At 40.0% G+C, this 21,940-nt stretch overlaps 1 protein-coding gene across 1 annotated transcript in view; it reads right to left on the bottom strand.

Moving 5' to 3' along the window:
• Positions 1-347: 347 nt before the first annotated feature.
• The window catches only part of LOC124556058 (stress response protein NST1-like), a 630,068-nt gene continuing 608,475 nt past the window's right edge, over positions 348-21,940 (bottom strand). Inside the window, exons 16-17 of the mRNA XM_047130088.1 lie at positions 16,468-16,587; positions 348-1,869 (exon numbers count right to left, since the gene is read on the bottom strand). Of these exons, the coding sequence (XP_046986044.1) occupies positions 1,376-1,869; positions 16,468-16,587 (614 nt within the window). The 3' untranslated portion in view covers positions 348-1,375. The remainder of the gene's footprint in view (positions 1,870-16,467; positions 16,588-21,940) is intronic.

Raw genomic sequence — 21,940 nt, 5'->3', positions numbered from 1 at the left:
CACAAGCAGACTTCCGCTCCCGGGATTGGAATGACTCCTTACCCTCTCCCTTAAAACCTACATCCTTTCGTCTTTCCCTCTCCTTCCCTCTTTCCCAATGAAGCAACTGTGGGTTACGAAAGCTTGAAATTTGTGTGTGTGTTTGTGTTTGTTATTGTCTCTATCAACGTACCAACGCTTTCGTTTGGTAAGTTACAGAATCTTTGTTTTTAGATATATTTTTTCCATGTGGTATGTTTCCCATACGTTTCTTGGAGTGGAGAGGAAAAGAGGATATAGAAAAGAGAATCCACTTTGTAACAGAATACACACAAGAATGTTCAATTGTGTTGATATACATTCATCAAATACACTTTATTTTCAGTCATCAAAATCAACATGAGTGACAAACTGCTTCCTATAGTACACTAAATCACACAAACTCTTGTGATATATGGAAGCAAACAGTGACTTAACCTTTATCAACAGCAAATACAACAATTATTAATTGCAAGCAACAGATATAATATTACATCCAGTCTGTTTCTGAAGTAGCACAACCAATAGATGAAAGCAGTCTGCTATGAATTTGCTCTGAACTAAGAAGCAGACACATAGATAACAAATGAAATGAGTATTTTTGGAATATTCATGTTGAACAATGCATTTCAAATTTTATACTTACAGAACTGTTTTTATTTCTTTTTTTATTTTTTATTTTAAATTACATAAGCAATGAATCTCATTTTTTTCATTTTGTTGAAAAACAGATATTCTTTTGAGTAAATATGTAACATGAAATAAAGAAATTAAAAAAAAATGTATTCATTAGAAATTTCAATAGCTGACAGGCTGTTCACCTCAGAATTGCTTTAGAACAATAGATTAAAATTCAGTGCCATATAATTTTTTATATACACTGACAATTTGAAACAGCAAACAGTAAGCTCTTGAGGTACAAATGACATATTTTGCTACTTATTTGTACCACAAAATAAATAAATTGGCCATTTTGACATCTAAATCTGATTTATTACTATAATAATAAATTAGCAAACAAACTGTTGATTTATCTCCCATAAAGTTTAGGACAAGGGCACAGTCTCTTGTAATTATAAATTTCATATATCTTCTGAATGGGATGTTTCAGTGCATTTCCATTTTAATTTGTCATATCAAAGATATATAAATAATAAGTGAATCATAAATAACACATGTTTCTCAATAGTAAGAACAGCTAAAATGGAATAACATCCCAAGCAGGAGAATCAAGGGAATGGTTATCTACTACAGAAGTAAAGCATCGATATACAGTTTTGTTCCATGCATAAGACATGCGTGTGGACGCTGCAGTACATAAGAGCTGGATTACTATACAATGAAATGTGCTATAGTTTTATACCTTTCCTTCCCTGTCAGGTGACTCCTTGCTTTTACCCCAGAATTTGTCAAATCTTGTTCTAGCTTTCTCTAGAACATCAGATGCAAGTGAACGGCCAGAGGACGGGGATACAAGTGGCAAAGGTTTAGTGGGAGATTCTTGTGTCAGTGCTTGACCTTCTAATACATGGTAAGAGCCCTGTGCGCTTCCCAGCTCACTTGGCTGATACGCAATGTCGGATGGTGGACTAGGAGCTTCCAGAACTCGGTAACCAGATGGCCCTCCTGGTTGCTGTGTTCCTATAACTTTACCCTCTTCAGCACCAAATGAAACATCTCCAAGACATTTAAGTGTAGTTCCAGGAACAGGTGTCTCATAGTGAGTCAGTTCTGACCCTGTTGGTACGTTCTCCTCCCCTTCACTTTTTTCTTCAAGCCCATTAACTGTCTGAGAAGGCTGTGGAACTGGTGTGCTTGAAGGTTCAGTCTCTGTTGTGTCAGATCGCCAACCTGTGAAATACGAAACATAATGTGAATGCAACCAAATTAATATTTTTACTATTTTATTGAGACATAGCAATAAGTTTTACAGCAGTTAAATAAAACTGGAATAGTATGAGTATATTATTATATTAAAAGTGGGTGGTTGGGTGGTATACAGGATATATCAAAAAGAATCATCCAATTTTAAAAAATCGTAACTTTTATGTTATCTGAGATGTGTGCGTGAACAATGTACTGTTGGAAAGAGCAAACTCTTGAGTTTCACGTGGTTCCCACTAGGTAGCAGCAGTGTCTGCCCACTTAAGTTCTAGTAAAAACTGCGTCGGGACAGCAAAAAGCATTTTGTGTTCTACGTTTTGCACAGTGTGGGTCAGTAATAAATGATCAGCGTGACTTCCGTACTAGGTATGGTGTGAATCCTCCAACAGCTCAGATCATTAGATGATGGCATGAACAATTCTGAGAAACAGATTGTTTGTGTAAAGGCAAATTGCTGGGCTGTCCCCGAGTGTCTGACACCGACGTTGAAAGCATCCGCTATAGTTTCACAAGGAGTCTGCAGAGATCCGTTCACCGTGCAGCTCAACTGCTCAACACGACCCTGATGTCCATCTAGTATGTGTTGGATCTATGTTTACACATCAAACCATACAAAATTCAGTTACTGCAAGCTCTTTTTGAAGGTGACAAATAACAGTGTGTGGAGTTCTGTAATTTAGTACTTGGCAAGATGGAGGATGACAGTTTTCTTCTGTGGTTAGTGTTTAGTGAAGAGGCAGCATCCTATTTAAATGGAAAGTTGAACCATTGTAATGTGAGAATATGGGGTGCAAAACAACCATGTGAAATTGTACAGCATGAGAGGGACTCTCCAAAATTTTATGTGTTTTGTGCATTTTCATGGGAAAGGGTGTATGGTCCATTTTTCTTTGCTGAGAACACTGTTACAGGAAGCACATATCTTGATATGCTTGAGAACTTTCTTTTCCCACAGTAGGAGACTGATTCGAACAAATTCTTTTACCAAGAGGATGGGGCACCAATACACTGGCATCTGGAAGCGTGGGAATTTTTAAATCAAACAATTACTGAACGATGGATCGGTTGCACTGAACCAAATGATTCAGCCTCACATTACTGACCTCCAAGTTCACTGGACCTGACTGTATGTCATTATTTCTTGTGAGTGTTTATAAAAGACTCTGTTTATGGGCCTCCATTACCAGCAACAAAGAATGAACTAAGACATCATATAGCAGCAGTTGTGGAAGACATCCTCGCTGCAGTGTGAGAACTCTGTGAATACTGCATTGACATATGCCGTGCATCTCAATGGGAGCATAATGAACACCTATGAAAAGGTATGTAAAAAAGCTTACTGAGTTTCCCCCTTCACCGAGAAACAAAATTCATTGTATATGTTTATTAGTTTCAGAAATATAGATGTGCCAAATTGGGCAATTCTGTATAGTACTTCCAATTACTGTTAGATACCTAACAAGAGAAATAATATGTATGGAGATACAGTACGTTGCATGTGCTGGCAATAGCTGCAAGCATTTTACAGAATTTAAATACTGATCAATAGGAACAAGTGAAACTGAACAGCAGATTAGTTGCAAAAGCATTTAAAATGGTAAAGAGGCTAGGATTTTGGGGAAATTAAGATCTTCAGTACATGTCAGTGATAACATGAGGAATGCATTTTATTAAATTAATTGATATTACTCTTTATGTATTGTCCATCTACATGTTGTCTTTCTAACCAAAAATATTCATATGAGACTTTACTGTTGGACACTCATTACAGAACAAAATTATAATTGTTACCGGACATTTACAAATACATCAGTGACAGTGTCTTCAGAGCAGATGAATCACTTAACTGATTCCTTGTTTGCACAACAGCATGTAGAGTGTTTGTGAAGAGAAGAAGTGGGGCAAAGGAGTTTATTCCACCAAAGACCAAAAATAGAGCTCCGCACTTAGAGCCTCTATAGACCATGCCACTGAGATGCCTTTATTAGCAATGCTTCTGTTGGCATACTATTGGCTTAAATCAGTGGTCATCAAAGCTTTTTGCTCAATATCCAGTATTAACATTAAGGGTTGACACCTTGGGCTGCATGTGTACCAATATTATTATTAATAGGTAAGCTATGGAAATCGGTATTTTGTAAGCGTCCAGTAGATTAGTTGTGGTAAGGGCGCGATAAGTTGGCAGCTGGCCCCCATGTAGTGATCCTTAAAAATCAGCACCATTCAGACCACTTCGTGTCAAATGTTCTCTATTTCAGATCGTTGCACCCTCAGCGACCCCAGAGTTGTAGCACAGCTTTGCGTGACTAAGTCTTGTGTTGTCCATGTGAACGGATAGTTAACTGGTTAATAAAAGTAACTGTACTTATGTTTTAAAGCATTATTCAATACAAGACCCTATGACATATGATTTGAATGTCAGTTTTCTTTTACTCATTGCCCCGTATAATAAGATCTTTAATGTAATGTTCCTTGCTGCAAGCAAGTATCACATTTGAAGATGACCATCTCTGTAACATGCATTCACAAATTCATGTTACTTCCATCTCAAAATTCATACCGTAGACTCTGATCACTACAAGATGCTCGCACACGAGAGTTGTTGGTACTGGAAGACAAAACAATAAGTTTCCCGCTGTAATGCAGCAGTGGCCGTGTTACTTGACCCCCATACCCCTGAGGTAAGTGGCCAACTTTACTTAGCTCATGGACGAATTCATCAACATCGATTAAAATTAAGCACATCTTAAAATCGTACTGGCTGTGTAAGTATTTTTTTGTTATTAAGCAGGAAAACTACAGCTGTTAACGTTAGTTGGCGTTTTGGGTTCAACTGTTAGTTGTCAGATGCATATTGTTATAAAATACAGCTGAGAATCGCGGGCCACACGAATACTTGATTCGGGCCGTATGTGGCCTGTGGGCCGCAGTTTGACGACCACTGGCTTAAATGAACACATTGAGACATACAGTGCCACTGCACTTCTGTGGCTCTTAACAGCAGGCTATTACCACCACTGGCAGAACACTGCTTTCAATCATGGACTTTGCTAAATGCCACTCAGTGGTACTACTGACTAGCCAAGCAACAGATTAAGCTGCATAGAAACCATCAGCACATGACATACTGATATTGCCGTGTATGAGCATTTTGTAGCATTAGTAGACCTTTAGCGATACTGTTGGCTTGAGATGGAAATCAATGCAGAAGACTTCATCTGTGATGCTGAAAAACATCCATCAATATGAAATGTGAAGTGTGAAGAATATTAAAGTCAAGAAAATTAAAGCAATGGAGGCAATCATCATTATGTTTTCTCAGGACTTTGGAGACAAAAGTACTTCAGAGAAGAAAACAATTGGCAAGTGACATAACAAAAATGATCAATAAACTGTACATGTACAACATTTTCACTTTTATTAAATGATTAAATATGGAATATACTTTATTCCAATATGTTCAGTAAGGTAATAATTTTTCAAACTGCCATGGTAAATGTGTTTTGCCTGTTGACATGTCATGTTAACTGAAAGTAGTCAAAGTGTTTTCAGATCTGTATCCATCTTCATCATATTCAAAATTCTCAAAACAGCATGTTTTCACATCATTGGCAAATTCTGGAGATACATTCAAAGACCACTGAAAAATTCTCCACTTGTCATTAAGAATGCCAAAAGTATATTCAGTGTATCTTCTAGCCCTACAGAGATGGTAGTTCAATTTTTAACTGTTAAGAAATTGCTTCTGTATAGATGCAGAAAGAACAATGACATACTAAAACCTTTACCACCAATGATTGGTGGTACATACAGCTGCCAGTTTCAAGGGAATTTAATTCTATTCTCAATTAACTTCTTATAAAGCAATGCATTCTTGAATACGGTTGAACCTTTCGCTCTTCCACAGGCATCAGCATCAGCGAACGTGAATCTAGTAGTAATCACACATGGCTAGCAGCACTATGGAGAAAAATTTTTGTATTTGTAATAAATCAAGTCACTGTCAGCTGGTTTGATGGACATATGTGTTTACCATCTATAGCTACCACTCATTTGGGGTTTTCTTGTTCATTAAGAAAAGTAAAAGAAAGTTATCTTCCTCATCCAAATCTATGATGGAACAGCAACATGGCAGAATGTGGTAGCGACATTCTCACAGTGGCACTGTGCAACAACAAAGAGCCACTGCTCAATGGTGCAACACTGTGTGAGAGATCAGTGAGAAGCACAGCTTGGTGATGTTGTTTAAGGCCAGACTTAGTCATATGGCTTGCATCTGGATGTGTACCATCATTTTCACAATGAAAGGGTCTTTCATAAATGTGCAGAGGAACTACGCATTGAAAATATTCAGTAATTAGTTTACTTTTGAGGTGTCATGAAACTATCAAGAGATATTATTGTACTAACAGTGATCATATTTAGCCCACCTCCATGGATGAGTGATTAGAGCAGTTGGCTGCAGAGTGGGGATGCAGGTTCAGTTCCCATACAGCCAGAGATTTTTCCTTGGTGGGGGACTGGTACAGGATGCACTCAGCCTTGTGAGGCCAACTGCAGAGCTACTTGACTAATTAGTAGTGGTTCCAAGCTCAAGAAACCAACAGTGACCAGGAGAGTCATTTGCTGATCACATACCACTCCGTACCGCATCCGATAACACCACTGGCAGAGGATGACACAGCAGTTGGTCAGGCCCAATTGGCCTGCCTAGATCCAGAATGCAGAACTTTACCTTTAGCGATCGTATTTGGTGTAGGGTGAATATTTCCTGTTGAGCATGTTAACATCAAGATCATCATACTCACATTTGACTGCTATGATTTAGTGGACCCATACCCAATATAAATAAACAAGGTCATACAAAGATTCAGTGTTTCATATAATACACTACATCAGTCAGTAATGACTCAAATTTCCATCTACTGCACATGCAAAATTTATGAAAAGTGTTACAGGTTGGTGGTTAGTAACTTAGAATCATGAAAAAGAACTGGAACACTTATGTTCTTAATAGTGAGTATATAAATATAACTTCCTGCAACTTATGAAAAGCCCAGGATAACTATCAGTATTCAACCTTATCTTCAGTTATTTATTACTCCCTTTTTCATACTTAGAACATGCAAGGAAGGCACACTGTTCTGCTCTTCATTTCTTGTCTTTCCTTATGTCAGCAGTGCAATGTGTTGGAACATTTACGAACAATAAAAGCAAATCAACATATCTCTTGTTCCTGTATTTGTTTAATCCTTTAAGCACAAGACCCATCTTGTGATGGACCATTGAAATTGTGCGCTCACTGGTAGCAGTTGTTCATAAATAGACAGTGTAGTATGTAACCTCCCTCTCTCTATATTTTCTGATTCTTAATTTCAGTGATCAGCGTTAGGTGAGGCACGGTTAACAGAGAGAACACACATTTCATGGAACCCGTCAGTGTTGCTAAATGGAAACATATCTCTGTTCTTTATGAAATTTAAAGGTTCGCTTCTTCAGTGTAAGTGACATGGTTGCTCTGAAAGGAGAACAGTTCATACCATTACTTAGATTATTGAGTTCATAAATAGCACAATTCCTAACAATGGCCTGACCCAACCACGCTCGTAATAACCGTCAAATCCCGTTCCATTTGCAAGCTAAAGATAGCAGTTGCTGTATAGCTTTTCCAAATTAAAATTATCATGTTTTAGAAGTTCATAGTCATATTAATAATTGTTCAAGGAAGAATATAGCTTGCCAACAGACACTACTGGCTAAAAATCATGATACTGATTTGTCCACTGATTTTTTTGTATAATTATATGCACTTTTCATGAAAAAACTGATTAATCACTCAATTTTGCTTTACTGTTTGACAGAAAACTTCCAAACTCATATTTTATCAATATCTACAAAGTGTAAATATTTTTTGTTTGACTTCACTTCATGCTACTGTTCCATGCAACCTGAATAATAAATTTTCTCACCTTACGTAAAGTACCCCTTACAAGTGTGAGCTCTTTCACTTTCTGCTGCTTGTCTGTGCTGGATGATCATTCTGTGGATGATATGCAGATTTTTAACTGAACATTTTGTAATTTGTATGAAACTCAGTATGTTGCAGGCAGTGGAGTTACTGCAAATGCACATCTGCAACTGTTCATAAGGCCAAAGGGATCTCATATATCCAAGCTGCTGGAGTTGTTGGAAGTACTTATTAAAACTGAGTGCAAGGATCTGTCTGATCTTTGTTTGTCAGACGAAGATTCTGACTCCAAAGAAAGAACTGCATCTCGTCAAGCCTCAACCACAACAGGTATTATACATGGAACTGCAGGTTGTGTTATTTCCAAATAATCTTCAGACTTGTATGAAAGTAACAGTGAATGTGACTTCTCTACAAAAACAGAGAAGAGTACACATAATGTGTATTGGTCACAAAACAACAAAACAAATACCACCCAGTAGTGCATCCTTTAAATGTGGAGAATGCAGGGATTATTTGTTATCTGGATGCCTGATGTTCAATCTTTCAATATTTTCAATTATTTGCATCACTGTCAGTTTTAGAGTTTATTGTGGAGGAAAGTAGTAATTTTTTATACACCCATTTTGGAAGAATTGCTCTGAAGAAACTGATTTTATTTGATTGTAAGTGTTCTGTATTTTGCTGACTTCTTGGATAGTGCTGGAGACAGACTTCTCAAAGTAAGAAAGGTTGCTGATTAAATATGTCAGACCATTAGGAATGTATTTCTCCATTCTGTGTAGCCAAAAGTTTGCTTCTGTTTGATGGGAAACTATTCTTTAAGCACTACATTACTTCTAAGAAAAGATGATCTGAAATAAAGTTATTCATGTTCTGTGACTGCAAGACTGGTTACATACTGGATTTCTTTGTTTATACAGGGGCTGAAAGTGACATCAAAGAATATAGCCTGGGGAAACCAAGGGCTATAGTGGTCACTCTATAGCACATCTATTTATGTGAACAGATGGTATGTGATTGCATTACAGAGCTACAAATACATGTGGAAAAATCCCCAAAAACACACATTACATACCTTAAATGAAAACATAGCTGAAAAAAAGAACAAACTCTGTTAAGGTCATCTGATATTTTATTAGCTGTCAAGTGGTGTGATAAAGACAAGTTTGGATCTCACAAGTTGCAGCATTGGCAAAGAAAACTGACCATAAAACTAGAAAGAAGGTCCAGAAACAGGAGTGCGCACTGGACTACTATGAGTCAATGGCAGCAATGGACACATTGGATATGGTTCTAAGCTCAATAAAATCTATCCAAAAAACCATAGAATGTTGTAAGAAGTTCACCAGAATTTGTTTCCACTGTGCAGTGAAGTGCACACTGATTTGAAACGTCTTGGCAGATCGCAACTGTGGCAGACCAGGACCCAAACCTGGTACCTTTGCCTTTTGCAGGCAACTGCTTTATCAACTGAGTTATCTAAGCACAAATCATGACCCAGCCTCACAGCTTTATGTCCACCAATACCTCTTCTTTTACTTTCCAATCCTCACAGAAGTTCTCTTGCATACTTTGCTGTAAAAAAGTTGGTTTTTTCATGTTTTGGACATGTGTGTCTTAAATGTACACAAAATACAAACACTTAAAATCATAATGAAAGGTTGAATGGATAAATACCACCATAGTCGTATATGAGAAATATTGGAGGTGTATGGCAAAGAAAAGAGGAACAGTGTATCAAAAAAGTGTTAGCAGATGTACCAACCCTTTGGTTAATCTTGTAATCTCATTGAACCTATATAGAGATCATACCATACTCAAGAATCAGTCAAATAAGTATTTTGTAAGTCTCTTCTTTTGTGGATGAATTATATTCTCTTAAGATTCTCCCACTGCATTTCAGTCTAGCATCAGCTAGGTGCATGTTAGCAGGTATTCCATTTTATGTCACTGTGTATGGTTACTTGTAAGTATTTTGTAATAGTTGCTGTTTCCTGTGATTTTACATCAATAGTGGCTGGCTCTGGTACCAGTTTTAATCTGCTGACTGTCCCATTCTATAGCTGTCAATTTCATGATCAGGAAACTTACTCATGATATTGTCCAAGTTCTCTCTGAATCACTCTGCCACTATAGCTGCTGATTCATATAGTGCATAAAACCATCTGATAACCATGTTTGTTCCACCTTTGGTGCTTAACTTCACTCAGATTACTTCACATTCATAATCCATAGTAACCCCACTACATATTGTAGAATTCTTTTTGGCAATAAATGTGCTGCCACCATTATGTCAAACATATCCTTCAGATATATGTTCGATCTGAATTTATGATTTCACTGCTATTCATTTAGATTTTCAGCTTGCTTTCTGTTCTTAGTGTGTATTATTATCTTTAATAAACAATACAAATTCTGGAACCTTACTCTTTGTGCTCTTTCAGTCTCCCATTATCATCTTAACATTTTTGCTTTCTGATGTGCAAGGATGAATGTTCACCTCTGAGAATAATATCACTGATCCATCTTCAATTTCAGCAGGAAATTCATCATTGACCACAAGGAGGAATTCTTCTAACCTAAAAAAGCCTCCATGTCCACACTACATGTTCTCTGCTATCCAAGTAGTATCTTTGTTCATGTAGTCCATGCCTGACCTATTCAGGGGACCCCTATAATTGCCACCCTAAAGTGGAGGTCAAGAAATTTGCATCCAAGATCATCACAGAATAATTTGAGCCTCTGATTCAGAGCTTCCTTTTGCCTCCAAACCAGAGTAGTGAGAGCCCTGTAATCTGTGCTAACATGATCTATGATTTTCAACCAGTTGCAGCCAATGTGTTCCATAATGGATGGCGCACCCTCCTTCATGTCTCGGATGAGACCTCATGGCAGATGTACCAAGTGCATATGGGCCTTCATTCCTGGACTACTTGCTATTTCCCTAAGGGGTTCCATTACCTGCTTAATGATGGAGCTCACTGAACTGGTGCAGCCTGCATGTTATGGTCGATTCTTATTTTGATATCTTTGGTGGTGTCCTATCTTCACCGTCTTGCTTATTTGGCCAGCTTTGGTTTTGAAATTGATAATGGAAGTAGTGAACAGGGAGTGCTTGGACGGGAGCAGTGAGTGTGTTTGTGGCAGTGAGTGTGTAAAGAGTGTACCAAGCTGACAGCCGTTGAGTGCCGCACGTGGAAGTTTGGTGGCTTTCTGGACCGAGCTGTGGCTGTGTGGTATTAGTTGGCTCCCTTATACTGGAGGACACACAGTTCTACATGACTCAGTGGGGACTGCTAACTCAACCCAAAGTGGCCTTCTGTTGTTATCAGCCGTGGACATGGAGCTGTAACTCAGAATACTGACTTAGTGTTTCTGGCCACAACAGCTTACTGGTATTGTATTACTGCTCATGGCTGTCTTTGGCAGTTCTGACTGTTTGAAATCAATTAGCAATTAAGATCACTAGTTATCTGTTTTGCATCAGGTTTGTTGCTTTGGTGATTGGTACTGGCTCAACCTCTCAGTGTTAATGGTAGGTCACTTTCGTAAAGTTTGATTTCTAAGCTGTTTTTGGTTATCAAACTGTAGTCTTACTTAAGGGGAATATTTTATATTATAGGCTAGCCTATTTTTAATTGAGCTGTGATCAGAAATTTGTTTTAATCACTGAGCTGTATGGTTGTTTTTCCTTAAGCTTTGATTGATACTGCACATGGTTTAGACAGAGGTTTCCAATGTTTTGCTAAGTTACCCAACCCATTTTTATGTGTGCTTTGTGATGTATTGTCACTCACCATTGATTCTGTGGAGTGTCTTGTAAAATTCCTGTGATTTTCAGTTGATTTGGAGAAACAAGTTAGGATCTTTAAAGTTCCTTGACAGGTAGAGTTACAACTCATTTACCCACTATGTAAAGCTTCACTCATTGAGTTTGTCAGTGACACCTTGGTGCAGGAGTGAGATACATGTAAATTGAGGTACACCATCCTACAGAGAAGATTATTTATCCCCATGGGCTCCTCAGCAGGAAAGGGAGCCTCTTTCATGCTACATTTGGGAAGTGCATGTGGCAGCACAAGCCCTTGAAGCAGCTTTATCCAAAGCTGAGGTAGTGTCTATCATTGTTCAGGGGATAAATCCAGAAGATTGATCATATACTTTTGTTCATGGGTAGACCCTCCACATTTCAAGAATTAGAATTGTAAGTTGCATAAGGTGATGCAAGGTGCTGGTGTAGTCGTGATGTTAAGCAAACAGAATGTGGGATTAATTCAGAATCTGGTGCCGGTATTGCTAATCAATCAAGCAGATGTTTTTGTTGTAGGTGGACACTGGGCACTTTGCCTGGCAGTGTAATTGCCAGACTAGCACAGAGCCAAACAGTTGATGCTGAAGTAGGGCCAGGCAGAATGGCTGAAATAAGATACCACATGCTTGCTATCATCTCAGTGTGGGTAGTGCGCTGCCTGCCTGCACCAATATTAATCATGAACCCATATGTGGGTTAGTGGATTTGGGAAGCTCTGCATCACTAGTCAGTTATGAATGGTATACTAGACATGAGCATATTTGTAAGTCTGGGCAGTTGCACCCAACCTTTGTAAGGCATCACACTGCCAATGGTCAGCAACTGGTTACCATCAGAGCCTTGGGAGTCAACTGCAGCATTGGGAAATTTTCTTGGCCACTTTAGGTCATCATGATTAAGAATTTGAGTCTTGAATTAATTTTGGGCTGTTACTTTATGGATAAAACTGGATTAGTATTGGATTATGAGCAAAGGTCATTTTATTTCAGTTCATGCCCACAACAAAGTTGGTCTTTTGCCATGATAAGTCTGTCCGTGAGGTATGTTTGGTGGCTGATAGTTATGGGGAGTTTAATTTGCAGCATCTGTTGGAGGTGGAGGCATAACAGCTGTGGTGGGTATTAAAACAATTTCCTCACATGCCGACTAATAAACTTGGGATGACTAATAAGGTGGACTATGGTATTCAACTTAACAATGATATTCCTGTTAGACAGTCACCATATTATGCCGAGATTGACAAAATGTTGGGCAAGGGAGTTATCCGGCTGTCTGTCTTGCCCGAAGTATCTCCAATAGTTTTAGTTAAGAAATGTAATGGATCAGGCATCAGACCTATGGTGGATTACCATTTTTTTTCTGTCTTGCCCTAAGTATCTCCAATAGTTTTAGTTAAGAAATGTAATGGATCAGGCATCAGACCTATGGTGGATTACCATTTGTTAAATAAGAAGGTGGTGTTAGAATCTGTTCTTTTGCCAGACCTCTACCACTGTTTTACTTGGTTTGCTGGTATGAGGTACTTCATGGTCCTGGACCTCAACCAAGCCTACTATTAGATTCCCCTGGTGAAGGCTTCTAAGCCTGTTACAGCCTTTGCTATGGACTGGAGTTTGTATGAATTCAGCTGACTCCATTTCAGTTTATCCATGTAAGCTGCAGTTCATTCGTCTGTTGGATTCCATCTTGGGGGTCATATAGTTACAGTTCACATACAATTATTTAGATGATGTCGTCATATACAGCAAAACCTTCTCTGAACTCCTGGAGCATCTTTGCCAGGTTTTGGCAAGGTTGGGGAGGCAAGTTTAACCATGAATCCATCCAAGGCCGACTTGGCACATCCAGAAATCTCATTTATAGGGCATTTATTATCAGTAGATGGGGCAGGAATAGATCATCCCCACATGCAAACCATTTTGAAATTCTGTTCTCCAAAGAGTAAGACAGGGATAATCCAATTTTTGGGAATGATTAATTTTTATAGCAAATATATCCTCAAATTTGCTGAATTAGCAGCCACTCTGAACACACTACGTAGGAAAATTTAGGAATTTACGTGAACTGATACCCAGCAGGCGGCCTTTGATACCCGTAAGCATGCATTGAGCAATGCTCTGGTTTTAGCATTCCCGAATTTTGACGTGCCCTTCATCCTTGAAATTGATGCATGGAACTCTGGTGTTGCAGCCATGTTGCTGCAAGGGCAGGATGGTCAGTGACATCCTGTGGCTTATGCATCACATGCCCTTACTAGTGCTGAGACCAAATATTCCACCTATGAGCTGGAGGTGCTTGTGGTGCTATTTGGTACTGAAAAATTTTGATTCTACCTGGACGATCATTCCTTTGTGTCGGAGATGGACAACCAAGCCCTGTTGTGGGTGCTGGCACGTCCCTACAAGACCGGTCAGATCGTGAGGTGGACCATTAGGATATTAGTGTTTAAGTTTGAAGTCAGACATATCACGGGTTCTGACAATATGGTCACTGATGTCGTTAGCAGACTGTTTGAATCTGATGCTGAGAAGAGCCCTAGAGAACAGGTGGCCCAGCAAGAGACATTGATGGCTGTGGTTTTGTGTGAAATGCCTGAACTCTTTGGGGATCAGGGGCTACATCAGGATTTAGACTCTGATTCAGGAAAGATTGAGCAGTGAATCCAATCCAGAGAAGATGCACCTGGGTACCATGTTAGGAAAGGCGTTCCATGCACAAAAACCCAAGGAGGTGTGATTTGGAAAATCTGTCTTCAAAGGGAGCTAATTCCTGCCATCTTTAAATATTACCGTCATTCAATGTTGGATGGGGGGGGGAACCTGGGCCTTTACAAGATGCTTCATAAGATCAGGGACCACATCATCTGGACTTTCCTGCATAAAGATGTTAAGCAATTAGTTACACAGTCTCAGGAATGCAAAAGGTCCAAACGGAGTTTGAGGCATAAGTGCAGCCTTCTTAACTCCAGATGGGTGGAATTTTCCATGCAGCAACTATTTGTTGACTATTTCTCTCCACACAAAGTGCGCTTATTTTCATCACTGTTGATGCGTTTACTAGGTTCACGTTGTTGAGGCCCATTGACAGTATAATGACAGGAGCTAGTGCGAACCTCCTAAGTAAAATCATTTCATGGTTTGGTCCTCCTGTTACCTAGGTGAGCAATAATGCCCTGGCTTTTGTTTCCCAGGAATTTTGCAGGTTTTGTTTTAAAAATGGCTTTAAGCATGTGACTATAACACTTTATTACCCACAGCCTGGCAAAATGGGACCAGTTTTTGTCACAGCTGAACTTTGCATTTACATGGCAAGACATGAGCCCCACTAAGCTACCTCGGTTTCATTGATGTTTGCGCATCCAGTTAACTCCCTACTCACGAACATGTGGGGGATACCGATTTGTTGCCCAAGGTGTTTAGTCCAGATATTATTCAGGAGAACTTGTGACAGGCTAAAGCTAATACTTTTAGGGCTCATTGTACAGATACGACAGGTTACCCTGCACAACTGCTAATGCACCAGCAATTTTCTAATGTTTTTTGAAGCAGATGATTCAAAACTATCTGAGTGTAGTCACTTATCTGGACTATATGTTAATAAGTGGCATTACAAGAGAGTGACAGCTGGCAAACTTACATCTACTATTCCAGGCACAGGAACAAAACTCACTGAAGTACAACCTAAAATCATGTGAATTCTGTCAAGAACAAATGGAGTGCTTAGGCCACATATTTAATTGTAAAAGACTTCAACTAACTCAGCAACATGTGGAAGGCACTGAAAGAAACCAAAGTGCCTCTGAACTTTAAGACTTTCAGTCATTTCTTGACAATGAAATGAAATGATCGTATGGCATTTATTGGCCGGGATATCCCCTTCAGGGTTTGGCTGCCATATTGCAAGTCTTTTTAGTTGATGCCACTTCAGTGACTTGCATGTCAATGATGATGAAAATGATGATAAAGGACACACAACACCCAGTCTCCTGCTGGGAATCGAACCTGGGCCCCCTTGCATGGTAGGCAGTAATGCTACCACTGTGCTACAGAGGCAGACATTTCTTGACAAAATAAACTATTATGAAAATTTATACAAAATGTGACCCAGGTCACCAAACCTCTTCAAAATGTTTGCAAAATATGAATGGTGACAGCTGTATCAGGACACTTTTCACAAGTTTAAATATCATCTAAAGTTTTCTCCTTGTCTGCTGAAATATGTAACATAAAAAAGCCTTATCCTAGCCACCAATGTGTATCAGTGTTGCATCAAGGTAATTCCTTTTCACAAATGTGATGAAGGGCATGAAAAATCCATTGCATATACATTTAAAATGCTCTCTTCAGCCTAGACCAAACACTCACAAATTGAAAATGAAGCACTGATTATCATATTTGGCATCTAAAAATTTCATAGTTTCTTGTGGCACAAAATTTCACCTCATAATAGACCATAAACCATTAATTTCCTTGTTTGGTCGTAAGAACTGCCTTCTAGGAAAAATAAAATATGCAGTGCCCACTACACTGGACCCTTTTCCACAGCAATTCAAAATATTCAATTCAGTATCAGCTGACAGCACAACATGCTATTGCCAATGACTATGCAGACTATGTAAACGACTAGTTTGGCTCTCAGAAAACAGATTTTCTGTACACACACACACACACACACACACACACACACACACACACACACACACACACACACACAAACTTTTAATAATACTGACTACTATATTTATATACATTTATTTCATTCTGAATAATAGGTATGTCATTACCGCCCGAGAGAGGTTGTTCTTGTTCAGCTAGTTCTGGTGGTGCAGACTGTGGTGCTGGAGGAGGGACAGCTGGTGGAGTCCATGCTTTTACCTCACTGTGTGGCCTGCTTATTAGTTCACCTGAAAAATAGTTTTAAGTGCAATGTATAAAACAGAACTTTCAAAAACACATCTAAAATAATTTGCACATGCTGTTTCTGAATGCAAGCAGATTTTTCATATCTCTTTTGAAGAAGCTTGCCATTATTGTGCCACTAGCTTGAAATATGTATTACTGTATTTAACTGCAAACACAATAAAATCAAACACTAAAGAATGATCAACTTTCAGCAGTTTATTTCCTTTGGTGGCGATTTGAATCATGATGAAGTCCTAACATCTGCATGTGTTGTTCATGATAGTGTTTCATAGTAATACAGATTGTAAACTATCCTACTCACTGTGTGTGTGTGTGTGTGTGTGTGTGTGTGTGTGTGTGTGTGTGTGTGCGCGCGCGCGCCAGAGAAAACTGAAGTGTGAATTCTTAATACTAAAATTCTGTACGAGTACCGCTTCGCTTCAGACAGAAAATGTATTATGAATTTTCACTAACTTCATGATGTTATATTTCAGTCTGAGTGATCAAATTTTTCTGGATATCTAAATGTAATTAAATCTGCCCCTCAAAAAAAATTGAAAATTTAACAACATTGTGTCATATACAGTTTTATCTAATGTCACATTAATGAGCTTAGTCTTTCTTGCAACTGCAACATAACTGTCTATGTACTTCTGTCCAGCAGCTAGCAACAGGCATGATGATTCTGCGAAACAACTTTTGTATCTGGAGGTACATACTGGCATGCATTATGAAGCACAATGAAAACTCAGTAAAATCCAGAATGCGTAGCTGTTGGTGCCATATACAAGAAATAAGTAACTGGTCGCTACATGTCTTTATAATGTACATATTAAATAATTTTCATTAGTTTGGTCAGTTTCCCTGACCATTAAAGTTACTTAAATGCATGCAAGTATCAACAGCAACTAATAATGTAAGAGCCTTCTGCTCTGAATTATTGTTTTTATTTCATTGTGAATATATTTGGTGGAAACTTTGTGTCTTGAGTCAGTATTTATGGTCATGTGGAGTAAACAGTAGATCATTAATCATAGCTGAAAATAAGAACTCTTTGTTGTCTGATCACTTTCTTAATAAAGAGAAAAATAATTCTACTATACATCAACAAGATAAAAGAAAAGACCTGTGATAGTCACAGTAAATGTCACTGAATGCAGTTGTTGTTTGGAGACGAGCCATCCAATGTATAGGCCTTTCAGTTAGCTGCAAATGAATAGATTTATAACAACAAAAACAATAAATTATTGATAAAATTATTTAATTGGATAGATGATGAAGCTACTCACCAAGAGGTGGCAGAACACATGCATAAAAGGTTGTTGTGACTGGCAAGCTTTTGGAGCCAGTGGCTCCTTCTTCAGGCAGAAGGGTTGAAGGGGAAGGAAGAAGGGTGAAGAAAAAGGACTGGAGAGGTCTAGGAAAAGGGGTAGATTTTGGGAAAGTCAGCCAGAACTGCTGGTCAGGGGAGACTTACCATACAGGATAAGAATGAAAGACTGATTGTTGGGGACTGCATCGGATGAGATATCTGTGGTTATGGGTGACTTTCCCAAAATCTACCCTTTTTCCTAGACCTCTCCAGTCCTTTTCCTTCACCTTTCTTCCTTCCCCTTTAACAATTTTGGCTGAAGAAGGAGCCACTGTATCCGAAAGCTTGTCAGTCACAACAGTCTTTTATGTTTGTGTTCTGCCGCTGCTTGGTGAGTAGATTTTTCTATCTATCTAATTAAATAAATGTATCTAAAAACAAAGATGATGTAACTTACCAAACGAAAGCGTTGGTATGTTGATAGAGACACTAACAAACACAAACACATACACACAAAATTCAAGCTTTCGCAACCCACGGTTGCTTCATCAGGAAAGAGGGAAGGAGAGGGAAAGACGAAAGGATGTGGGTTTTAAGGGAGAGGGTAAGGAGTCATTCCAATCCCAGGAGCGGAAAGACTTACCTTAGGGGGAAAAAGAGACAGGTATACACTCGCACACACACACACACACATATCCATCAGCACATATACAGATATGTCTGCTTGCGTCTGCACACATGTGGACGGATATGTGTGCGCATGTGCGAGCGCACACCTGTCCCCCCCCCCCCCCCCCCCTCAGGCAAGCCCCTCCCAGGACCGGAACGACTCCCCACCCTCCTCCCTCACTCACAGTGAAGAAGAACTCCAGAATTTCCTCTCCAACCTCAACTCCTTTGGTTCCATCAGATTCACCTGGTCCTACTCCAAATCCCATGCCACTTTCCTCGACGTTGACCTCCACCTGTCCAATGGCCAGCTTCACACATCCGTCCACATCAAACCCACCAACAAGCAACAGTACCTCCATTATGACAGCTGCCACCCGTTCCATATCAAACGGTCCCTTCCCTACAGCCTAGGTCTTCATAGCAAACGAGTCTGCTCCAGCCCTGAATCCCTGAACCATTACACCAACCACCTGAAAACAGCTTTCGCATCCTGCAACTACCCTCCCAACTTGGTACAGAAGCAAATAACCAGAGCCACTTCCTCATCCCCTCAAACCCAGAACCTCCCACAGAAGAAACCCAAAAGAGCCCCAGTTGTAACAGGATACTTTCTGGGACTGGATCAGACTCTGAATGTGGCTCTCCAGCAGGGATACGACTTCCTCAAATCCTGCCCTGAAATGAGATCCATCCTTCATGAAATCCTCCCCACTCCACCAAGAGTGTCTTTCCGCCTTCCACCTAACCTTCGTAACCTGTTAGTTCATCCCTATGAAATCCCCAAACCACCTTCCCTACCCTCTGGCTCCTACCCTTGTAACCGCCCCCAGTGTGAAACCTGTCCCATGCATCCTCCCACCACCACCTACTCAGTCCTGTAACCTGGAAGGTGAACACGATCAGAGGCAGAGCTACATGTGAAAGCACCCACGTGATTTACCAACTGACCTGCCTACACTGTGAAGCTTTCTATGTGGGAATAACCAGCAACAAACTGTCCATTCCCATGAATGGACACAGGCAGACAGTGTTTGTTGGTAATGAGGATCACCCTGTGGCTAAACATGCCTTGGTGCACGGCCAGCACATCTTGGCACAGTGTTACACCATCCGGGTTATCTGGATACTTCCCACTAACACCAACCTATCAGAACTCCGGAGATGGGAACTTCCCCTTCAATATATCCTCTCTTCCCGTTACCCACCAGGCCTCAACCTCCACTAATTTCAAGTAGCCGCCGCTCATACCTCACCTGTCATTCAGCAACATCTTTGCCTCTGTACTTCCGCCTTGACTGACATCTCTGCCCAAACTCTTTGACTTTACATATGTCTGATTTTGTGTGTGTGTGTGTGTGTGTGTGTGTGTGTGTGTGTGTGCGCGCGCGCTAATGTGTGCCTTTCCCTTTTTCCCCCTGGGGTGGGTCTTTCTGCTCCCGGGATTGGGGTGGCTCCTTGCCCTCTCCCTTGGAGCCCGCATCCTTTCGTCTTTCCCTCTCCTTCCCTCTTTCCTGGTGAGGCGGCTGTGGGTTGTGGGAGCTTGAATTTTGTGTGTGTGTTTGTGTTTGTTGGTGTCTCTATCGGTGTGCCAGCACTTTCGTTTGGTGGGTTGCATCATCTTTGTTTTTGGATGTATTTTTCCCATGTGGAATGTTTCCCTCTGTTGTGTGTGTGTGTGTGTGTGTATATATATATAGGAGGGAAGCATTCCACGTGGGAGGGGGGGTATCTGAGAACAAGGATGATGTGGCTTGCCGGGCGGGGGCATTGGTGTGTTGATGGAAACACTGACAAGCGCAGGCATGCACGTGGGGTTCAAGCTTTCACAGCCCACTGTTGCTTTGTCGGGGGGGGGGGGGGGGGGGGGGATGTGGGTTTTTTTTTGGAGGGGGGGGAGGGTCCTCACCCTCATTCCGGTCCCGGGAGCGGAGGCGCTTGCCTTGGGGGGGAGGGGGGGGGGACAGGTGTGCGCTCGCACACGCGCACACGTATCCGTCCGCACGTGTGCAGACGCAAGCAGACATATCTGTATATGTGCAGATGGATATGTGTGTGTGTGTGAGTGTATACCTGTCCCTTTTTCCCCCTAAGGTAAGTCTTTCCACTCCTGGGATTGGAATGACTCCTTGCCCTCTCCCTTAAAACCCACATCCTTTCGTCTTTCCCTCTCCTTCCCTCTTTCCTGATGAAGCAACCGTGGGTTGCGAAAGCTTGAATTTTGTGTGTGTTTGTGTTTGTTAGTGTCTCTATCAACATACCAACACTTTCATTTGGTAAGTTACATCATCTTTGTTTTTAGATATATTTTTCCCATGTGGAATGTTTCCCTCTATTATATTCATATAATTAAATAAATGAATAGATTTGTACTAGTGATTTGCTTAAATCTCATACAGTATGAGGAGGAAAATTTAAATTCAGTCCCCCAATGGTATCAAAATCAAGAAAAACAAAGCACAAAGTCAGCTGGATATGGAACGGTTAAATAATCATTTATGGTAATAAATATGCATAGATTTCCACAGCTTGAGTCACTTTCCATAAAATTCTTCAGGAGTGCTGACCACATCATCCTGTAAAATGATTCAGTGTTTCTGCAATCATATATGCGGCCTTCATCAGAATATGTCATATGCTACTGGATCAGTGGTTTCAGAATGTAGGTCTCTTTTACAAAATGATATGGACAACAATGCGTAAAAATCTTATGGACGCTATAACCTTTGTGAAGGAACCACAGAAACATAAATTTGGACGATTGAATAGGGTTCTTAACCATATCCCATCCCACTATGATTCCTGTATTTCAAAACAGTACTGCCATGCTTAATTTAATCCAAAAAACTGGTTCGGCTAATTAAAATCCAGGTATAGTGGTGCACCATCTTATAAAACCAATGTTTTGGTCATGTTGTAGTGGAATTTCTTAAAGTACAGGCTAAATTTAGTTGGGAGGAGGGGGTGGGGTGCTTCAGTATGTTTGATTTCTAAAGGTATAAATTTCTTTGGTAGCAGTCTTTTTGAATTGTTTTGAGAAAGCAGTGTATTAAGAGAGTAGGGGCACAACTGAGAATGCACAATTCGCAGTCAGACTCACAGCTTGGCTCCAGGATAGGAGTCTCCAGAGAAACTGCAATTTACCCTTTTATGTGTGAGTCACTATTGAGGGTAACCAAAGGTTGGGGATATTGGGTATTAGCTATGAGTTAACAAAAGCATTTGACTGGCTGAACTATGCAATACTTTTGCATAAGTTTGAAGATCTGAGACTGGGTAAAAAGCTCAAAAGTGGTTCCATTCATATCTGGAAGTAGGAAGCAGAAGGTTGTCCTCCAGTGTCAACAAGAAGGAGTCTGAATCTGACTGGAGTC

This window comes from Schistocerca americana, chromosome X (genome assembly GCF_021461395.2).
Source record: "Schistocerca americana isolate TAMUIC-IGC-003095 chromosome X, iqSchAmer2.1, whole genome shotgun sequence".
Lineage (NCBI taxonomy): Eukaryota > Metazoa > Arthropoda > Insecta > Orthoptera > Acrididae > Schistocerca > Schistocerca americana.
Note: the sequence above shows the minus strand (reverse complement) of the source record. Positions and strands in the feature narration are given on the sequence as shown.